The sequence below is a fragment of the Balaenoptera borealis genome (assembly GCF_965194805.1).
Source record: "Balaenoptera borealis genome assembly, chromosome: 5".
Classification (NCBI taxonomy): domain Eukaryota; kingdom Metazoa; phylum Chordata; class Mammalia; order Artiodactyla; family Balaenopteridae; genus Balaenoptera; species Balaenoptera borealis.
The window spans coordinates 60,858,630-60,881,661 of record NC_138862.1 but is presented as its reverse complement, the minus strand read 5'-3'; the positions used below and the strand labels follow the sequence as shown (position 1 = coordinate 60,881,661).

At 42.1% G+C, this 23,032-nt stretch overlaps 1 protein-coding gene across 12 annotated transcripts in view; it reads left to right on the top strand.

Annotated features, from left to right (window-relative positions):
- ZBTB20 (zinc finger and BTB domain containing 20) overlaps positions 1-23,032 on the top strand; it is a 799,945-nt gene that overhangs the window by 751,889 nt on the left and 25,024 nt on the right. For all 12 annotated transcript variants that reach the window (XM_082394692.1, XM_082394696.1, XM_082394693.1 and 9 more), the window contains one exon: positions 11,005-12,609. In XM_082394692.1, coding sequence (XP_082250818.1) covers positions 11,005-12,609 — 1,605 coding nt within the window. The remainder of the gene's footprint in view (positions 1-11,004; positions 12,610-23,032) is intronic.

Here is a 23,032-nt window from a genome sequence, read left to right as displayed (position 1 = left end):
ATACTGTTTCTCTTCTTAGGAACCCTATATGCTTTCAGATTCTATTTTATTTGTCCTACACCATCCTTGTGAGGCACAAGCTTCTTTCTTTTACACGTGGGATAATTGGTCCACAAAGGAATAACTTAATTCTTTGTCTTTAAATATGAAATGATTGATAACCATTATATGACACAGCTTATTGTACTATTTTTCACATTATTTCAGGTTTCCCAAGCAAAGGACATATTTTATCTTTCTCATTATTATTTTTAATTGGTTTTCAGAAAAGTTGAGATAAAAACAGAATTAAACAAATATCCCATGGAGATATTTGGTGTTCTCTTTTCTTTCAAGAATAAATTAAGACCGTCTCTGCTCCTCTCTCCTGACTCTCTCGGCAGATAGCCAAAGTCCCATGCCAATTTTCAAATGAGTACGCGTTCATTCTAATAGCTGGATCACAATCCCCCTGACTGAGGAAGCAGCCTTGTAAATTCATGTCTGCGATCTGCAGAAGTTACTTTTGATTATAAACTTTAACAGTTGACCTGAACCTTTTTAAACAGTACTAATACGTGACCTGGTTGTGAGTTCAGCAATAAATTTATATCTAGTATGTGAAAGGCCAAAGAGAAAACTAGTGTCTTTTTATCCTCTCTGGTGACCCACACTAAATATTGCATATTTACTTTGTAAATGAGGACACCCAGTGGCCACCAAGTGAAAATATTCTAAACAATCCCTGACACTGTTTATGCAAATATAAATACCCATTATCAAAGCTGATTGATAGATAATCTCTGTAACATCTGTTACCGAGCAGTTTACCTTCACTAAGTTAGGCAAGAGTGCCTGGAGTTTGGCCTGATCACTTTTATATCACATCACAGATTGGCTGTCTCCTCTCACTTTGAGTTGCAAGGTTCCACTGAATTTTCAGATGACAGGAGGACCCAATGAGCTGTCTCTTGGGGGAAATGGAACCAAAGAGATGGGAACAGTATGGCATGTGTCAGAAATCATAAATGAAGGAGCACAGATTGTGGGAAATGCAGTGAACACATAAAAAACCAATTGCCTTAGACCTTGAATTCATACTGAACACTGAACTTCCCTGATGAGAGGGGGTACGGTGATAAAGGACAGGGCGAAGAGCAGTACCCAGAACTGCGGGGGCACAAAGACCTGTGGGACTACATCATGCAGACACAGCTCAGAGAAAAGGTGCACCCTCAGGAGCCACAAGGTGCCTACTTGTTGTTAGCATGTTTGTGATGTGTGGTGGAGAGCTGAGCAAGTAAACCCTCAGACAAGACCCACTCAGTGGAAAGAAGTGTGCTGGGCAGAGTGAGGGATCTGATAATTTGTGATGGTAGTTGTAGTTATAACAAGGCAAGGTGCTAGCCTTCGGGAAGCTGGGAGTCTTCTTGTAGAGATAAGGCGGGCGCAAATGCAGAAAAAATGGAAAGGCACAATAATCAATAATATACTGTTAAGGACTGTTAGAAAGTTCAGACCTATCCTACAACATTCAGGTACAAGAAACATTTCCTTATTTTTCTATAGAAAATTAAACCCAAGGCCCCTATCACTAAGTTAGCAAGAAATTTAGTCAAGTTTTAGGGCTCCCTTCCCCTCCCTAGACTTATACAAAACTCATAAAATCTAGGGATCAGTCAGATCCTTAGTCTTTAATGGTCTTCATCATCAACATGACTTGTCTACCTGACAAAGATGCCATTTTGGCTGGTACATCTGACTGCCTGGTACTACTGTGTTAGTTGAGTTTAGACACACACTTCACAATGGTCCTCTCTGCTGAGCAAGGGCCCAGCCCAGGAGCGTCACTGTTCCTCTCAACTGGGTGTCTTTTTATGTCCAGCCTCCAAAAGTGTGCCAAGCAATCACCCCAACTGGAGTCGTGTACAGGCAGAGACCTCAAACCTTGGCACCTTCGTCATTTGAGGAGAAGTTGATTCTTTTTCTCCTCTGTCAGGCCACCTCAGTCTAACTCCAAAGCACCCGTGTCCCCTTCCTCACCCAGAAAGGGCCCAGCTTAATTCCCCATAGAGGACCTAGATTCAAAAAACAAAGCCTTCTGTCTTGGGCCTTTGTTTTTAGGGCTTAACTTCTGATTTGGGTTCTAAAGGCACAAGTCCCTGGAGTAAGGGAGCCCAGAATGGTATGGAAGGTTTGATCTTTCTTAATCGCCTTATTATTATGAAAGTCTTCTAATTCCAGGGGGAAAACCCAGAAATTAATGTTTCAGTTTATTACCTCACCCATCAGTGGGAACTAGTTAAAGAGAAAACTCAGGATGGAGTTCAGTAATCAAAGAAGGCTCCACAGAGAGGGAAGAACTTTGAATAGGGTTCTCAAATGGTACATAAGATTTGGTAAAGTAGAGAAAGCACAAGAATCTCAGAACTCAGGACAAATTCAGCAGGAGAAGAGAACTAAGAATGAATGCAATACATCAAGAGATGGCAAAATGTCCAACCTCTTAGATTAATGCAGAGATTTTATTTGGGGAAAAATGAGAAAATAAGATCAAATCAAATCGGTGAAGTAAGTCAAGATAACTAGAATGTTACCTATAGCAATAGAAGACTCTTACAGCTTCATATCTTTTTTCCTGTAATATGTAAATAATATAATAAAGTATTTTATAAGAGAATACATCAAGAATATACTAAAAATAAAATAAAAATACAATACCTTACTCCTAATGAGAATAATTACGAAGTATGCCTTCCACTTCACTTACTTACCAGTGCTTCCCAAGGTTTTAAGTTCTGACAACAATTATTTAGACTCTTCTTCATCTCAGCATGAGCCAAAAAGGAACTTACATCTTATTTTTTCTTAAGGAAATCCTGTGCCTGCTTCTATAATGGATCACCCTAGGTGGGCTGTTGAGATGTAGTTTCTGCTACTTTCTTAAACTGGCCCACATCAAATCACCTCTGTGCTTCTATCTTAACCAGTCATCCAGCAAAACAAATTTACCTTTTTCCTGGGCTTTTCCTTGTTACTTTGAGATAGAAGGCCTTCATTCCTCAGTAGGAATCTACAGTCTATCATGGCTCAAGTCCACACTTTCCATAGAGAAAGAGTTTAGCCCCCTCCTACCAACAAACAGCTATGCTTAAAAACCAGCTGTCACAATGGAAGCAACTTATTTTTTTTCCAGGGAGACACAAGCAAAGAGATCATTTGAGCATGAATCTGAAGATATGCTTCAAAAGCAGTTTCAGAACAGTAAGCAACAGAGGGGGTTCTGTGAATTGGGAAGCTCCGTGATTAGTCAAGAAGCTTTTTTAAAATGACACTATAGGGTTCTGTTTTCTCACTTATTGAAGTTCAGACAAAAGTTTTCCCAAAGTCAAAAAATTAATTTCTTACCTAACTATATTTCATCACCAGTTGAGGATATTTTCCAAAGGAATGCCATTCCTGGGAGTTATGCTGGATCTTTGAACTCACTGAAGTTAAAATTTTGTTTTTCCTTTAAAAAATAAGCATATGATGATGCAGAGATCAAAAGGTGAACAGGTTAGTAAGTAAAAGGATGCCTGTTTGTTTTGTTTGGTTGGGTTTTTTTTTTTATTTTTGGCTGCATAGGGTCTTTGTTGCTGCGTGCAGGCTTTCCTTAGTTGTGGTGAGCGGGGGCTACTCTTCGTTGCAGTGGGCGGGCTTCTCATTGCGGTGGCTTCTCGTTGCGGAGCACGGGCTCTAGGCACACGGGCTTCCGTAGTTGTGGCTCACGGGCTCTAGACGCGCAGGCTCAGTAGTGGTGGCGCACAGGCTTAGTTGCTCTGCAGCACGTGGGATCTTCCCGGACCAGGGCTCGAACCCGTGTCCCCTGCATTGGCAGGGGGATTCTTAACCACTGCGCCACCAGGGAAGCCCAAAAAGATGCTTGTTTTTTATATAAACACTGTTTAAGTGTATAGTTTCTTCTCAAGAAAAATAACGGACCTAATTTATTAACTGTGCATTTGAATACATGGGCCCTTCTTTAAGGCCTATCCAAAGCAAGTTCAAACTGCATCCTTTGTGAGTTTAAGTAGATCATTTTGTTCATTTTTTTATCCCACCCACAGATGCAGTATCTCTGTGTTTTTGTTCCCCAGATTTAGTGAACAAAGGAAAAGGTTACAATAGGGCACCAGCTAAATTTGTAAGGAAAGAGCTTTAGGAAAAAAAAAAAAAATCAAACTCCTAAAAGGTGTCTCAAAAGGTTTACAATATAAGAGGATTTAAAGGCATCAACCTCAGATTTCATTGATTTTTCTCCTTAGTCCCAGCAGGTCCTCCCTCTTCAAGAAGAAGCCATTTCATTTCAGCTTTGGAATGAGGGCATAGGTGTCTTTCAGAATGTTGTCTAGGATTATAGCTATCCAATGCCTTTGTTCACAGCCTTAAAACTTAGCTTTCACAAGCTGTACTGTAAGAGAGTAAAGGTGTTTGAACTTTCAGTGTTTTAGTCCTCTGGAATCAGATGCTCAAAGTATGTAAATTCATAAAGTATGGGGCTTGATAATACCCCAAAATGAAGTGTTAACTTATGTTTAGAATTGGTTCCATAAAGTTGATGTACAATTATTTGTTGATTAATTGTTTGATAATATCCTCACCTCATAGCTAAAAGGATTTAAGTTGGCTTAAAAGAATATTCAATACATTAATAAATAGGAAAATATATTTATCTATAGCTATAAAAAAGAAATCAGAGTAGAGGTAAAATAAGGAATTGAATGAGGTCAAGGATAAATTTTACATAGAAAAGCATACCATAGGTCCTATATAGTTGCTAAGATGTGGCCGAATATTTCTTTTACTCTTTCAAGTAAAATTTTAATGTTTATTTGTCACAAAACTCATTTATTCATACAACTATAATGCTGACACTGGTCCCTTTATTGAGTTTACAATTATATAAGTATATGAAATACATATATGTAATACACATTTTGAAATAATTTTTTAATTTTTTATACAATATTTAAAAGTTGCTTTCCATTTACAGTTATTACAAAATACTGGCTATATTCCCTGTGTTGTACAATACGTCCTTGAGCCTATCTTACACCCAATAGTTTGTACCTTCCACTCCCCCACCCCCTACATTGCCCCTCCCCACCACTGGTAACCACTAGTTTGTTCTCTATATCTGTGAATCTGCTTCTTTTCTGTTACATTCACTAGCTTGTTGTATTTTTTAGATTCCATGTATAAGTGATATCATACTGTATTTATCTTTCTCTGTCTGACTTATTTCACTTAACATAATGCCCTCCAAGTCCATCCATGTTACTGCAAATGGTGAAATTTTCTTCTTTTTTATGGCTGAGTAGTACTCTATTGTATATATATATAGATAGATAGATAGATAGATAGATAGATAGATAGATAGATAGATACCACTACATATGCTTCTTAAGGACCTTTAAATACTTAAAATGTGCTCCAGAATGGATGAAAGTTCATTAAATGTATGAATTACATATATGAATGAAAATTCAAGTAATATAAAAGACATGCCCAACCATAATATTGAGATCCTTAATAGAAAAGCATTAGTAATTTTAATATCTCTGTCTACCTGAAATAATAAGCAGTGACTATAAAAGTACATACGGGGTGCTCCCAACTTTCATTAGTCATGTATTCCTGAAAATATGTTTGTTTGAAAGTCAGATTTCTGAAAGTTGAAGAATTGATTTATGTTTTAGGAGAAGAATTCTGTTACTGATGATAAAAAAAAAAGAAAATGATGAAATCGCTAATGGTTCCTGTAGCGCAGGCTTAAGACAATCTGGAAGATAGGGGAGAATTCTCATTGGGAGATGGCCCAAAGCATCCCCCTTATCGCCAGGAATGGATAAGTAAAGCAGCACACCTCTCCTAGTTGTAAGCTGATGACCTTCCCGTAGTTCACCTGCAGGGGCAACGAGAGCTGGGATATGCTAGGTGTATGGAGCCACTGTAGGAGAAAGAAGTCTTGGTCTGCCTACCACCTTTCACTTGCATAAGTGACTTCCCCAGAGCCACCCTCCAAAGACTGTGGAGATGCCAGTGAGATAGAATGAGGGGGTAGGGACATACAGGACCATCTGCTGTAGATGGTGGAACCTGTGAGCAAGCAACCCCTAACCTCCTGTGGTGCAGAGGCTCAGCAGGTATCCCCTCGACACATAGGTGAAGTATATACATGACTGAGGTCTTGCCCCTGGCAGGGCAACAGATGTCAATTTGGGGAGGAAGAGGCCTGAGTTGCCACATGCATCCCAGCTTTCTCCAGCAAGAACTGGCTCTTTCCCACTGGGACCAGCTTGGTAGGTAGCACCAAAATGTGAGAGTTTAACATCATCACTAATCACCTGATATATGAAAGAGCAACTTCAGCATGCTATCAAAGCACAATCTGGGAAAGGGTGTGATAAGAGGCTGGCTTGTGGAGGCCTGGCCACCTGGCCCTATTTCATGTGCTGACCCACTTAGCGCACTTGAGCCTGGCGGCCCAGATTGAAAGCTCAAGGGCTCTTCAGCCCTGACATTTGACTTCGGCCTGTTGACTTGACCAAAATTCATCTTGGTTTTAATTTGAGAGCTGGTGTTTCTTTCCAAGCCACAGAGACATCCAATTCCCATCTCCCTCTACAACACCTCACCCTTGCACTAGTCTCATTTTATATATCCGGGCTGAGAAAGGACTGGATTTCACACCTAATTAAAAGAGATTGTATTGCCTGCTGTTTCCTTTCTTGTTCCTTTTCCCTTGTGCACAGGCAGCTTTTTTATTCTCATGCTAAGTCCTATCCCTGGACACCCGCCGTTTCAGGGACAAGCAGGACCTGGGTTCCTACAGCACAGAGAGCCAGGCCCTCCATCAGCTGTTTCACCACAAGCAGAATACCCCTCCAGTACTCACTCCTGCCTCAGCCTCACCCATACTGTGCTCACTCACAGAACACGATCACTTAGAATACATGATCGCTTTCAGGAGTAGAATTCCTTGTGTGTCCTAGTGAATGCCATCACAGGCTGACTCTACATTTTTACTCTAGGGGAGAGAAGGTAGGTTACTATTTTAAAACACACAGGAACTATTTTTATCACTTTTTTCATTTTGCCCCATCAGTTCTTTGTTCACACCACTGTGGGGTTTTTTTTGGGAGGGGAGGGTGACGTGGCATCCCCAGACACACAAAATCTTTGTAAAGTTGTATGGTTTTGTAGATGAGGGTTTGTTTTTTTTTTTTTTTTTTTTTGAATAGCCCAATTGCCTATTCAGTGCCAATCTAAGAAAGAATGGAGTTAACATTTTCACACCATTCCTTCCTATACAGTCTCTGAATAACCATCTAATCAAGGTTTGTTTTCAATGGGGAACAAATCTTCTACAGTAGAGTATTTCAGATTTATTCCGTTGGAATCTATACATTAATGCCCACTGGATGAAAGGGACCTGTTTCACAAAAGCCTGGACATTGCCTTGCCGTGACAGAAACTTTTTCCCACTGTGTTAGTGTTAAAAATGAAAGAAAGCCTGGGAAAGGACTTGCTTCAGCATTGTGTGCTAGAGGGACGAGGCATGCTTGAATGGACCGGCAGGGTCCCCCGTCACATCTGTACACGTATCAGCAAAATGATTCAGCCTTTCACGGCTGCTCACTGCAGTACAGGACCAGTGCTCTCGGAGAAACGTTTAAAAATTGTGTCTATAAAAATCCAGCTCGGCTAGTCAGGTCAAGTTGTATATGCGTGCAGGTTTGAGTTTGTCTCTGTGGTTTTTAATGAAGTTGGTAACAACATTAGTGCAATAACCGTAACTCAGACTATTTAGCAATTTTTGTCGTGATTATCTCCATAGGGTTACCTGATTATTTAGATAGACTTGACCAGTTCAGTCCAACAAGCAGTTTGAATTTTCTTCTTGAGACTCTGTGTTTGTGTGTGTGTGTGTGTGTGTGTGTAATGTAATGATAGCTCTTGTTGTTGACCATTTCCAACTCTAAAGCAACCTCCATCATCACTTTCAGCGTCTTTATCTTTTCTTCTACGTCCTGAGAATTAGGATGGCCCTCAGTCTTCGGGCAATCCAAGTTTCATTCATCAGCAATCCAGTATCATGTGATAAAAACAGTATCAAGGGGCATGGGTTCTAATCCCACCCTTGCCACTTACTAGCTGTGTAAAACATTGGTCAAGTCATTTAGGTACTTTGAAAGCCTCGACTTCCTCTTACATCAGATAGTAATAATAGGACCTGTCCTGAAAACATACAGGATTGTTATAAGGAGTAAATGAGATGATACATGTGAAAGAGTTTGTACACTGTAAAACACTACATGGTTATTAATTGTTATGATAATTGTGATTGAGCTTCTTCCCAGAATTATCAGAAAGAAGGCAACTCTTTGTAATATATAACGCTAGTGATATAACTGCAAGTGGTGCTATGAGCAATTGTGGGTTTAAAGAGTGTTTTCACCTGTGTGGAAAAAAAATTTTTTAATAAGCCCATCCTACTCAGAGATGGTGATTTTTATCAGAGACTCAACCAGTTTTAGTACTTACCATTTTACTTAAATGATGGAGATCTTGGTGATAGTAAAACTGTATATAGAAAACTCTACATTTGAGTGCCAGGCCTCACTTTTATCTCTTGCACTGTTCCATTTATAAACTTCAAAAAATGTTCTTTATTAGATGACTGAGGCTAAGATGAAGTCCCAAGGCCTAGAAACATGAACAGCATGCTAATTTATGGATAGGTATAGAAGTAGCTGGAGAGCATACTGGACAAACCTTTTCACACAGCTTTACAGCAGACCATGGACACCTAAGGGCCAGACTTCATTCAGGGGCAAAGAATGCAATACAGTGAAGCAGATAAGAGTGTGAACTCTAGAACCAGACTGCCTGGGTTCAAATGCCAGCTTGACCACCAATTGCCTACATGGCCTTGAGCGGATTTCCTAATTTCTGTGGCCTCAGTTTCCTCATCTGAGGTATGGGGATAATAATACTACCGACATCATAGGGTTGTTGTGAGGATTCAATGAAATAATATAAAGTAGTTAGAACTTGACACATAGTAAGCTCTTGAAAAGTGTTTGCTCTTGTTATTATCGCAGTACACATGCATCAGGGACTCAGCAAGATGTTGGAATTTGGTCTGTTGACTGATTTCCTGAATTTTCCTTCCTAGGTTATTGGGCCCTTCCTCTGGTGCCATGTTTTGTATTAACACAGCTATAGAGGATTCATCATGATTCCTTACTCTGGCAAAGACAATTTGTTTTATATAAAAGAAAAAAAAAAGAAACAGTAGCCTAATGAAATATTTTAGGCACGTAACAGACCTAATGGAAGTCGGAATGAGAAGGAATTCTCTTATGTAAAAATGTGCACAAATCAAATCACTGAAAGAGAACATAGAGCCCATAGGCATTTATTAAGTTAAGTGGATATATGTGAGGCTGACTAAATGTACAGTTGAGAGCAAAGGAAATGAATTAGTACATAAGAATGAGGTCATATCCACTGAGCTCAGACACCATGAGGAGGTAGGGCGTAGCAAGGTAGAAAATCTAGTTGAGCTCAGACTTCCCTGAACCAGCCCTCTCTCCTAGGGCAGAGGAGAAAGAACGTGAGGAGGCGGACATTCCTCTGTGTGTAGGCCATTACCTCTGGGTTACTTCTAACAAGATATAAGGATCTGGGTCACAGCCAACAATCCATGCTTGGGTCACCTGGTTTTGAAAGCCTACTTACTTGGCCTCCCTCAAGCTGATCGTTCAGTTGTGAAGGCAAGAATGGGGAATCTGACTGAAGAACGGTTTGGAGAGAGGGATTCTTTAGAGAGGTAAAGTAGAAAAATAGGAAAGCCCTAAAACTCAGTGTTATAGACACCTGTTATCCTCCTCAGTCTGGGGTCTAGATGTTACCAGTATTATCCCTTGCCTGCACAGCCTGGGGTATATGGGTGGCAATAGGTCAGGCTATCCACATCCTCCACGTAGCTGACTGCTGCCTTCCTACTGGGAGCTGTTTGATACCTCCCTCTAGCAAGCACAGAGAGCACCCAATTCCTCGGTGATCGTACATCCCACTCAGGGTTTACTCCTGCTGTCCTGACCTAATTATCAACAGTGCTCCCTTTCACTCTCAAAAGTGCCCAGTTTGAATGGCAAATATGGTCACCTAGTGTACTGCAGCCTCCCAGGTCAACGCTGCCATCTTTGACCTGTTTAACATTTCTTCTTCAGTAAGTCTCGGAAAATTCAGACAACCACCACATCACAGCCAGCCACCCTAGAAAGTACTCAAACAGGTTGTGAGAGATGATGAGAAAAATGTGTAGATACAGAAAGCAGTGGGCAAGTGCCCCTTCAGCCAGCAGATTGCATTCTAGAGCCTGTCCCTCAACTGGAAAACATGGTGGCAGCTGTTGGGTGGATATCTTAGACAGGGTTGAATTTTCCAAGAATTTTTGCATACCTCGTATGGATTTGGGGTATGTGCCGTATAAATTAATAGGAAGGGAATTTAACTATAAGTATTTTTGCTGTCTATGAATAAAGTAAGAAATTTTAATAAGGAAAATGTAAGCTTTCTTAAAGGGCCTGCTTAAGCCTAAAGTGGAACAAGTCTTACATTTGCCTTTCAGTCCCTCTTTGCTGAAGTTGTAGTATAGCAGGCAATGACCCATCTGTGTTTTAGGCTGCTCTGCCTCAACTGACAACCCTGGCGGAAGGTCCACGGGGTTAAAATGGATTCAATACACCAAAATAGCTGGAACACTGCTGGAACAAAATTCAAGGCCTTGTTCCCATAGGACATCACACCCACAAGTTGACCCTTGTGCAAAGCCACAGAGCCTGCTTGTGTCTGCAAGGGGTGGGGGGTGCTCCTAGGGGCCATGAGCATTGCCCACCTGAGACTAGATGTTAGGGATGCAGTCAGCTAGATCTGACCCATGCCCTGTCTTGTGTCTGTCTTGCCGTGCAGGTGACATCAGTTGCAAGGGGATGACCGAGCGCATTCACAGCATCAACCTTCACAACTTCAGCAATTCCGTGCTCGAGACCCTCAACGAGCAGCGCAACCGTGGCCACTTCTGTGACGTGACGGTGCGCATCCACGGGAGCATGCTGCGTGCACACCGCTGCGTGCTGGCAGCCGGCAGCCCCTTCTTCCAGGACAAGCTGCTGCTGGGCTACAGCGACATTGAGATCCCGTCCGTGGTGTCGGTGCAGTCGGTGCAAAAGCTCATTGACTTCATGTACAGTGGCGTGCTGCGGGTCTCGCAGTCGGAAGCCCTGCAGATCCTGACGGCCGCCAGCATCCTGCAGATCAAAACGGTCATCGATGAGTGCACGCGCATCGTGTCGCAGAACGTGGGCGATGTGTTCCCGGGGATCCAGGACTCGGGCCAGGACACGCCACGGGGCACTCCCGAGTCGGGCACCTCGGGCCAGAGCAGCGACACCGAGTCGGGCTACCTGCAGAGCCACCCGCAGCACAGCGTGGACAGGATCTACTCGGCGCTCTATGCCTGCTCCATGCAGAATGGCAGCGGCGAGCGCTCCTTCTACAGCGGTGCGGTGGTCAGCCACCACGAGACGGCGCTCGGCCTGCCCCGCGACCACCACATGGAAGACCCCAGCTGGATCACGCGCATCCACGAGCGCTCGCAGCAGATGGAGCGCTACCTCTCCACCACGCCCGAGACCACGCACTGCCGCAAACAGCCCCGGCCGGTGCGCATCCAGACCCTGGTGGGCAACATCCGCATCAAGCAGGAGATGGAGGACGACTACGACTACTACGGGCAGCAGAGGGTGCAAATCCTAGAGCGCAACGAGTCCGAGGAGTGTACGGAAGACACCGACCAGGCCGAGGGCACCGAGAGTGAACCCAAGGGCGAAAGCTTCGACTCGGGCGTCAGCTCCTCCATAGGCACCGAACCCGACTCCGTGGAGCAGCAGTTCGGGCCCGGGGCGACGCGGGACGGCCAGGCGGAATCCGCGCAACCGGAGCAGGCCGCGGAAGCCCCGGCTGAGGGCGCCGCGCCGCCGCACCAGCTAGAGACCGGTGCCTCCTCCCCGGAAAGAAGCAACGAGGTGGAGATGGACAGCACGGTGATCACCGTAAGCAACAGCTCCGACAAGAGCGCCCTGCAGCAGCCTGCGGTCAACACGTCCATCGGGCAGCCACTGCCAAGTACCCAGCTCTACTTACGCCAGACGGAAACCCTCACCAGCAACTTGAGGATGCCTCTGACCTTAACCAGCAACACACAGGTCATTGGCACAGCCGGCAACACCTACCTGCCGGCCCTCTTCACCACCCAGCCCGCGGGCAGCGGCCCCAAGCCTTTCCTCTTCAGCCTGCCACAGCCCTTGGCAGGCCAGCAGACCCAGTTTGTGACAGTGTCCCAGCCCGGCCTGTCAACCTTTACTGCACAGCTGCCAGCGCCACAGCCCCTGGCCCCATCCGCCGGCCACAGCACAGCCAGTGGGCAGGGCGAAAAAAAGCCTTATGAGTGCACTCTCTGCAACAAGACTTTCACCGCCAAACAGAACTACGTCAAGCACATGTTCGTACACACAGGTGAGCGCAGACCCCCCCTGGAGAGCTGGCAGCAGGGGGAGGGGCTGAGGGGGCTGGGGAAGCGGGGGACAGGACAGCAGGTGCAAGGGAAGGTACGGAGTCATCGTTCAGATTTTAAGGAAGACCCCATTGTAAACCATCTTCTAGAAGCCCCGACTATGCCCCCATCCCAGGAACCAAGCACCCTGTCACCGAAAGACAAAGTCACAGAAACCCTTTGTGGAAAAGGGCCAAATGAGAAAACCTAATACAGAATTTGCAGGCACAACATTCCTTAACTTCACTGAACTTTGAAATATGTTTTTGATCCTAGATGGTTAGAACTGGAAAAGTCCTTGGAGATCATATACTCCAGTCACCTTGTGTTACAGACCAAAGTCGTGTAGGCAGAACAGGGGTAAGGGTTTTAGTCTGTAGTAAGTTTTATATGAACCATCAGCTTGAGGAGGCCACAACAAGGCTGATGCAAGCGGAGGCTGCATTTATGGTCCCTGAAATGAGGAGGAGTGATAGACTTGCTCTGTTTTCTAGTGCTTGTTCTCTATTTTCCACATCTAGATACCACAGTCAGTTCTGTGTACTCCCTGTTGAAAGGACAATAGACTCACTGGGGCACACTCAGAGGAGTATGAGTAAGATGGAAAGGGACGTGAAGCCATGGCATATGAGTCATTGCTGAAGGTGCCAGAGGGGTTCAGCAGTGCCTAGGTTTGAACTGAAAGTGCCTACTGAGCTTTGTCCTCTTGGCAAAGTTGCTTAACCTTTCTATACGTTAGTTTCCTTGTCTATATAATGGGGATAGTAGTGATATTTCTTTCTTGTAGTGCTGTTTTGAGGATTAAATGAATTAATATGTATGAAGTTCTTAAAGCAATTTCCAGCACATAATAAGCACTGTATAATTGGTAGCTATTGTTCACACTGTTAGCATTATTTAAATGGTTTGGAGGGAAGATCCCTTAAGCTTGTTCTGTTTGGGTCCAAAATGTAGAAATGGACCAATGAATGGAAGCTATAGAGAGATTCAATTAAATAAAAGAGGAAGTTTGTTAACAGGCAGAGTTGCTCTAAGACAGGCAGACAACCTCCAAAGGGAGTGAGTTCCTGTAATTAGAGGTGTTCAAGGAGAGAATGGAAGATCATTTCATAGCGATGTTATAGAGGCAATTCAATCATCCATCAGGCGAGTAGTTGGGCAAGATGGTCTTTCATCCCTGGAGTCCATGATTCTAGAGCTAAGATCTCCTGACCTCCCAGCCAGTGCCCTATCCTAGTTCCGTAATGGGACAGGCATAGAAGCGAGAATTCCATGCATGCTCCTCCATATAAGGGACTACATATGTGATATGATTTCACATGGATTCTCTTGTACCTGAAAATACCTACCCCAATGTTGATCACCATATTTGGAATTCCTATTATGAGAGTCACTCGTCTCTCTAGGTAAACCTCTAGTTCCAGAATGTCCCTGTTAAATGACAAATAAATTGTCAGGGGGAAGTTACATACATGAATTACAATACATGAAAACAAGTTGGTTCCTCAAAGCAACATTGTTTCTCAGGTCAGCTAGCAGGAATAGCTAGGGGATAGGACATAAAGCAGATCAATTTAAACTGGGGAATAGAAGGGAAGGACAGCAACAGACACACCAACATGGAAGTGAGCAACTGAAATAGAACATTACTTAAGATGCAATTTTCCTTCTTTGCAGTCCAACTTAAGTCAGGACAATATGTAAATCCACATATGTGCCTTTATGTGAATCAGCTGTTCTTAAAGATGAGTTTTCATACCTCCAGAAAACATAGTGACTCACTACTGAATTCAGGAAGAAAATCAGGTAGTGGTAGTAAGTCACTATGCTTACTTAGGGTAAATGTGAATATCTAATAACCTGAGATCAATCGAGGACATTTTCCATGTGGTATGGTATCATTATTTAGTAAATTAATCAAATAGTAATATTTTTATTTATGTGGCAATTTATGGTTTACAGAGTGCTCTCCCATAGTTTATGTCCTTTCCTTCTCTGAGCAGCTATCTATCTTATAAATCCATCAAATTAAGGATTAAGGGGGAAAAAAGAGATCATTTGTGGAAGTGTAATCTTAGCCAAAGTTGACTTTGCTGGTCTTGGATCCGTGAACATTTCTACTCTCCCCTTCTTTGCATCTCTGCCAGTAGACCTAGCAGATATAAAGTTTACACACTCTATTAGATCACGTATTGAAATAAGGCTTTAAATCTGGAACATAAAATTTTTAGCGTACTACCGAAAAGTGTCTTTTGGGTGTATAAACACATTTATTCAATGGATTCACCAAAGGATTCTGTGGTTAACCCAAATAACTAGATTTGCCCATAAGAAAACCAGCAATGGGTTTGCAAATTTAGACATCACAGATACAAAAGCTACAAGTATAGTCATTTTATAAATCTGAGTTATGCTCAGAGGGTAGCCTTCAGATCTCTAGTAAACTCTGAAGTTCCTCAGTAAACTATGAAGGTCTTTGTGTTGGTGTGTATAACCTGGCCACATCCAGGAACAATAAATGTACATATATGACTCGAGCACCTCATTTAAAAGAATCAACACTCTTCCCTTTCACCCCTGAATCATCTGGCAGTGGCAGTTTGGAACGGTCATGTCTCTATCAAGACTTTTGTCTGAGTGAAGGAGTCTATAACCTAACAAAGTTTAGGAACAGTTAGTCTAGGTTTTCAAAAGGCAAGACAGCCTGAACATATGGAAGTAATTCAGGACCTGGATTCACTTTGGCCGACATTTCAAAACAAAGTTTTCTCCAATTTCTTGGGAAAACATCAAAAAAGTGGGGCCTCCCGACTTTACAGGAGCCCAGTGGAAATGATAATAATCCACAGCAGAAAGTCCAAATGTTAGTCTCAAATAAGATTCTAGAAAGTAGATACTTTATAGAATACTTGGAAGAGTAGAGATGGATTCTGTATTCTTACCCACGGTCTAACATAAAAAAATCTTACCAAGAAAGAATAGCTTGACAGAGCTAAAAGGAAAGAAACTTAGGTTCTCGGTATCACAGCCACTATGCATGATAACTGGCTTTGCAGGTTAGCAACTGCAAGTTTTAAAGTAAATGATACTTGCTTTCAACAACTGCAGAGAATCGATTCTGAGATCTGAATTCTAACTCTATGTTAATGATCCACATATTCATTGAAAGGACGTGATTGTAACAAATAAGTAGTCCATCGTATTCACCTCGGAGCTAAGCTCTACCTTAGAGAACCAAGGAAGCTCTGGTTGTAGAGAATATTCCATAATGATTATAACACTGAAACTTAGAGTAGGGACATAAGTGAAAGACGACTGTGCTGGAATTAGATTATTTGGGTTCGGGTTTGGTTCCTCTAACTGTGACCTTATGCAAGTCATTTAATTTCGTTACCTTCAGTTTCTTTGAGTTTAAAGTGGAAAGAATAATTTCCCGCCTTTTGAGTAGCTGTAAAGGTATTACACATGTGAGAGCTTTTCATAAAAGGTAAAGTACTACTTAACATTTAAAAAAAAAAAAAAATCGTCATCGTTACTTTAGCCCCCTCCTCTCCCAGAGGCTTTGAGTTTTTTTGCTCTATCTCCAATCTCTGAGTAATAAACTCTTGACATGTTTCCTTCTTCACTGGAATTCAAATGCTGAAGCAATGTGATACCCCTTGGGTTTCCCTTGAACTTCCTCCATAACATGAACTTTTTCTTTCATCCCTTAAGGATTTTTTCAAGAAAATCTCTCACCAAACCACTCTATCTACTGCCAAACAAACCATGGTAGGACTTCATCTCTTCTAGGAGTTTCTCAAGTTCGCTTTACTGCAGCTTCATAAAAGTTGTAAGGAAGAAAAACAAGAGTTAAGGACACATTTGAAAACAAGAGAATTGGAAAAAAGCAAAGATAACACAAACCATCCTGTCATGGAACAAAGCAGGACTCCTCTATGCCCTCTCCTAAGAGAAAAAGCAAAAGTCAAAGGAATGGGAGGGAAGGAAAAGACAGAGGACATAGGAGGATAAGCCTGGGTATGAACGTGGATGTGGAAGCCAAGCAATAGGGAAAATTCAAAGATAACGTGGGAGCAGCACTTCTCAAAGTGTGATCCCCACAGCAGCAACATGCAAATTCTCGAACCTATCCCAGACCTGAATCAGAAACTCTGGTGAGGGAACCCAGCAATCTGTGTTTTAACAAGCCCTGATTCACACTAAGTTGGGAATCGCTTCCCTAGATGGCCTGGGTGATTAGGAGGAGGATGGCTTCAGGTTGCTTTTGTTACATAACATTGTTCCCCAAAATTCCACTCACAAGAACCTATGTGTTTGGAAAAAGTAAAACATAGTTATGGACAACAGCTTGATTTTATAGTGATAAATTATGTTACGGAAGCAAATGTCTTGCATATGGAAGGTTCCATGGCAAATGTACCCCTTCTGGCACTTAACATTGACTTATAACAATGACTTATCATTATGTAGGTGCCTTTATGCCTTCCCATTAGAATGTAAACTTTGTGAAAACAGAAACAATTTTATATATAATTACATATATATGATATATAAAGAAATATATATCTTATACTTCAATATACCCAGCATAATACCTTACACATAGTAAACATTCAAGAAATATTTAATCAATGAATGAGTTGAATCCTTCTCTAATGATATCTAATCACTTCCAAACGGAAAAGTGGCCTATTTCCAGAGTTGTTTATTTATTGTATGATGTAGTTCCATAGAAATAATACAAAAATACTTTGCACATTTATATATGAAGTACTTTCTCCAAGGATCTGAGCACATTTCAGATACCACGTTCTGTCTGTTCGTACTTTGCCCTATATAACAAAGTTGCACACATAATAACAAGACTGACTAAGATGGCGTTCAGGGTATTTATTTATCACCAGGTACAGGGTTGCCAGATTTAGCAAACAAGAATACAGGATGCCCAGTTAAATTTGAGTTTTTGGATAAACAACAAATAATTTTTAGTCTAAATATGTCCCATTCAATATATGTGGTGTAGTTATACTAAAAAAGTATTCATTGGTTATCTGAAATTTAGATTTAACCTGGTGCCATGTATTTTATCTGGCAGTGCTCTTCAGACAGAACTTTCTTTTAAGACCCAATCTTAGGACTCTTGCTTTAAAATCCATAGATGAATACAGGCATATGTAGTTGCTTAACAAATATTTGTTGAGTGAGTGAATGAACGTTCACTCAATTTCCAGGAGAAAATATGTGAGCATGCTTTCCAGGAGAATTTAATTCAGGGGACTTATATATAAATGCATTATTTTCTCAGCAAGACTTAAATTTCTTTTTCTTTTCTTCTTTTTCTATACACAAAGACTGTATTATATCTGTGTTCCCACTTGCGTTTCCTTCACCAACAAATGGTAGACATTTGGGCCTTTTCTGAATCATAGTATCAGCAGCCCACCCGATGGTCACTAATGCCCATTAGTGTCCTCTGGACGATTAATAATTTTCTTTGTTACTTTAAGAAGCTCAGCTATTTTGGCCATGAATTTTATATAAATAGATATAGTGATGATAGTAGCATAACAATGTCATCCATATAGTAATAATAGTGAGATCAAGATCGTGATGTGATCATCCTCGTATAGAGCTTGGGCTATTAATTGTATCAAGCCAGTGAAGTAATGAACAAGTATAAGGTTTGAAGTGAGAAAGCCTTGATTTTACCACTTTCTGATGGAGTGACTTTAGGTAAATTCTGTAGTCAGTCTAAGCCTCAGTTTTTTGTCACATAGGTACAGATTTTAATAGCACTTAGTTTACATGGTTGCTCTGAGAATCAAATAACATAATTTATGTGAAAGCACTTACCTGTAATACTTTAAAATTACCCAAACCATTTAGGAACTTACATGTTGTGTTTTATAGCAGCATCATACATTTTGCAGCATAATCTAGAGAGCAGGAAATTGTTAACTGGAGGAGGAGGGGATGATCTGGCTCAGGGGGTGTCATACTCTCAGCTGTTACTGACTTGTAGAGGGACCTGCAGGATGTTATTCTACCACTGTAATGAAGAGACCATCTTCTGGGGCTGTTAACATCTACCCCCTCATAAAGGTGTAAGAAAAGTCAAGTAATGTGGGTGAAGGTCCCTGAGATCTTTAAAACTCTGCTTGACACCAAAACTTTTTAGTTGTTGCTAAAGCCACAGAGGTTTTGTGAATGCAGTATGTCCCCAGCAGGCAGTCCCCCCTAGACAGCCTCACAGTCCAAGATGGCACCAGGACCGCATCCCTGGAACTGGAGAGAAAGGCTGGCAGGCGGTCGTGGAGGCCCCGCTCCAACTCGACTCCTCTGGGTGGAGAGCACACTCTTCAGCCAGTGAAGGCTCTGCATGACCCGAGCTGAGCACTTTCCATTCTTGTCACTGAACCTTTCCCATTTTCTGTTCCAGTCTTGATTTTCCCCTTTCAGAGGACTTGCGATTTCCAGGACCCCTTCTGCTTTCCTTGCCAGTAGCCACCCTCCCCTGCCCCTGCTCGCCCCTTCCTCCCCTGCTGTCTGCCCTCTCACCAAGCACCCAGGCTTGGCTTTCTGACCCTACACTGTACTCACCTGAAGGAAGGCGTATGCTAGAGCAGGTGATGGAGAGGCCGAGAGCATGTGAGAGACAGGTGGGAACCGTGTTTCAAACAAGTGTCCTGGTAACAGCATTCACTGTCCTCTCTGCAGCCTAGGAGAAGCCTGGTTAGAATGAAAAAGATTCAGCAGAATAAATGGGTTCTTGCTGAGCCCCCAATACAGAGGTCACTATTAAGAATTGGGGTGGCTCAGCCCCAAACTTTGGGCAGACCCTCTGCATCTACTAACCTAACAGTATCTTTCTTCCTCTTTTTTTTTTCTCACTGTCAGTCATGGTAGAGTGTCAGTGCTGGTCCACAAGAAGGAGCTGGAAAGTGATGCTTTAGAGAGCAGGCATCCAAAAATGGAGACAAATATATGCATTCACTACTCCCCAACCCATGGGATTGTAAAGGACACTGCCGCCTCTTCTGCTCCTCCACTTGCTGTCTGGTTTTTCAGCCTCCAGAGTTCAGTTGCTGCCTGCTAAGAAATCCTCTGTCTATGCTATTTGCTGACATTTTATTCATGGTGCCACTTCTTTCCGTTAGCATTTGTAACTGAGACTAGACCAGACCCTTAACTCTGAATTGCATAGCTGCAGTATAATCACTTGCTTATTGATTACCTGAAACAATTTTTTCAAAATCTTGTGTTGGCTTCCCCATGCCATGGAAGTCATTTTTCAGTTGATTTCATTTATCACCACTTCTTTTGTGCTGAAGGGAACAGTTGACTTTTTCTTGAAATGATCACATACTCTGTGCAAAGTGCTTTATCGCTTTAATTTTCAAAATACCTTCACAAGACAGGTGCTTAACTGTATTATTCTCAAGTTACAGATAAGGAAACTGAGGCTTAAAAAGGTGAAGTAACATGCCCAGGTCATTCAGCCAAGGAAATGGAGTTCATATCTGACTCCTGCATCTGTATGGCCCCAAAATGGATCATTTTGAAGTACAGGGGCTTATATGAGCTTCCCTGTCCTGTGTCTAATTCTACTGTCTGCTTAGTACTTTGTGTCCCTTTCTAATGAATCAGACTTACCATTCCTGGCCATAGGCTCAGATCTGGAAAACCATCGACTACCACTCATCTTAACTTCATTTCTCCACACTGAGAGCAATAATCAACAGACCATATCCATTTCATGTATAATGTTGAAAGCCCTTTGGGGATCACTATAAGTAATATGCAGGAAAATAATGGGAAAGAATCACTCATTTCTAGTGAGTGATATTGTTTCAAATCCATACATAGAGAAATGAGTTGTTTATACCTGACTAATCTGAAAATGCACCCTGTTTAGTAAGACAGTTCCTGGAATACCTATGCTCCACCAACACAGCACCTGAATAATTTTAGAGCACTTTCCTTTATAGAGCTCCCAAGTGCTTTGCAAACATTTTTACTCATTAACTATCACACCATTTTTCTGTGGCAGGATACTTTGTCCTATTTAAAATGTGGGACTGCAGATGCATTGAGTGATTTAAGCAAGTTGCCCTCAGGTCATGTGTTGACAAGACCTGGACCAGAGTCCTCTGGGGCATGGCCCATGGTGGGCAGAAGGCCACTAAATCTGCAAAGGGACATGGCAAGTGCTTGGTCCAACTCCTCACTTAGAGAAGGGGAAACAAACCCAGAGAGATGAAAACACTTAGAAAACCCAGGGTCACACGGATAATTAATGGCCGAACCAATACTAGGTGCATACAAACAACATATCAAGACATATATATGCTATGGAGGGAAAGATGACAACTGTGAAGTATCAACTTATAGTCAGATTAGAAGGGTGTGAAAGTAAAAAGCCATCCTCACTGACCTTGCCTAGAGGAAAAATACACTATAAGAAGGTGAAAGTTTCAAACAGCAGGAGAATTTTTAACACAGACAAAGTTTCAACTTCCTAGCAGCCAAAATACCACCTGGAATTAAGAAGGCACACTTCCCATTAAAGGTGACAGGTAGACATATTTTAAAAGATAGTCGGCCGGCCTAGCATAGCCTCTAGAAAGTGTACTGAAAGCACAAGGATGGTAAAGACCAGCTTGAGTTCCAAGCATGTTTACAGCTGACAGAAATGTTCCAACTAAAAATAACATGCATGACTGTCTCTCTTAGGGAATCTCTCATTTCAAAAAAATGTACCTACATAAACACCATGCAGAGACTGAACTCTTCATTTAGGAATGAGGCCTCCCTAAATTTCCCCATTTTAGCCTAAAAGTGAAACTCTTCTCTTCTAACTCTGCAATCCTATGACTCATACTTTTTCATCAGTGAGGATGAAGGGAAAGGAGACTGGAAGACAGCAGAGGGGAGAGGGAGCTAGGCCAAAACGTTTGTGAATAACTAAAGGAAAAAGTTCAAAGATCAAGGAAATTGGTTTAGAAATTTGTGGAGTCATTCCTGAACCAAATAGCCATTTCTTAGGATTGTGTGCTTCAAAATATATCTTTTTATGTTTACAAACACAACGAAAAAGCTTTCTGTTGATATAAAGTTTCATAAAGCAGATCACAAGCCGTGAGCCTGGCACACAGTAGTAAGCACAGAATACGTGGTGGTGGTTTTCATTGCCATTATCACCATGACACATCAAACCTCTTCTGTTTCATGATGGAAAAAATGGAAACACAGTCAAGGCACATATTTTAAATGGATGTTAACTCAAATTCAAGAACTAGATTTCCTACCCTGATGCCTCGTCCAGATGTTGAAATATTACCGCAGAGAGTTTCAGAGGCTTTGGGCTTTAGGCTGAGTTATGGAAGAGTACATGGACAGCCTTTCCTCTCTGAGGTGGGTGCCTGCATTGGGCAACCAGCGGTGAGCTGGGAGAGATGGAAACACTGTAATGTAGTTCATCTCACCCGCCAAGAGCAGAGCCGAGAACAAACAGCACCAACAAAAACAAGTCTCTCTTTATCCAAAGAGATGTGACAGGCCCATGGATGTTAACTTATAGAAGAATATTTCATGTGGTCATTCGGTGACAATATTCTTATTTACGTTACAGTTTTTAGCAAGCTTGATCATTTGGTCTCTAAGCCAACAGCAAACCAAAGCAGTAAACTGAGGAGAAAGAAGGGTTTCAGCCAACACAATGAGAGCAAAGAAAGAGAAAACTATTTTAAAAATTGACCAAGAGTTCAAAAAAGGCGTATGGAACCATTTAATGAGGGGAGGGGGTGTTGGTGGATAGTCTTGTAATGAGAACACCAGGCAAGTATTCCCACACCACTCTTGGTGGTCTACAAAGTGATTTCGTATGTATTTTATGTCAACACCAGCACGGTGAGGTAAGCAGAACTGTATACCTCAGAGGCATTTGCAGATTTGTCAGAGTGGCAGGCCATGCATTGGTGCCTGGATTTGAACAGGACCATTTGACTCTGAGATCATTGTGTTGTCTACCACCTACTCAACCTCCACACCAGACAAGGCCAATCTGCAGTTCAGGGCAGTCCAGACAGAATAGCCAATTAACTCTCTCAAGTTACATTTTAGGAAGATTGCTGTCCAAAATAGATAAAAATCAAAGGCACAGCTCTTCAGAATGACTTATTCCTACAATGGGCAATATTTTCCAGACCTATAATCAAAGCATGAGTGCATTTACTAGACAAAATACCAGAAATGGAGACTGTCCCCAAAGAGCCAAGCTGTGTGACCACCAACCTTAGTTCCCAAAGATTCTAGAGACCCCATGTCTCCAAAGAACTTTTCTCTCTTTTATTTCTTATATTTGTTTGCTAATGCAAATGGCAA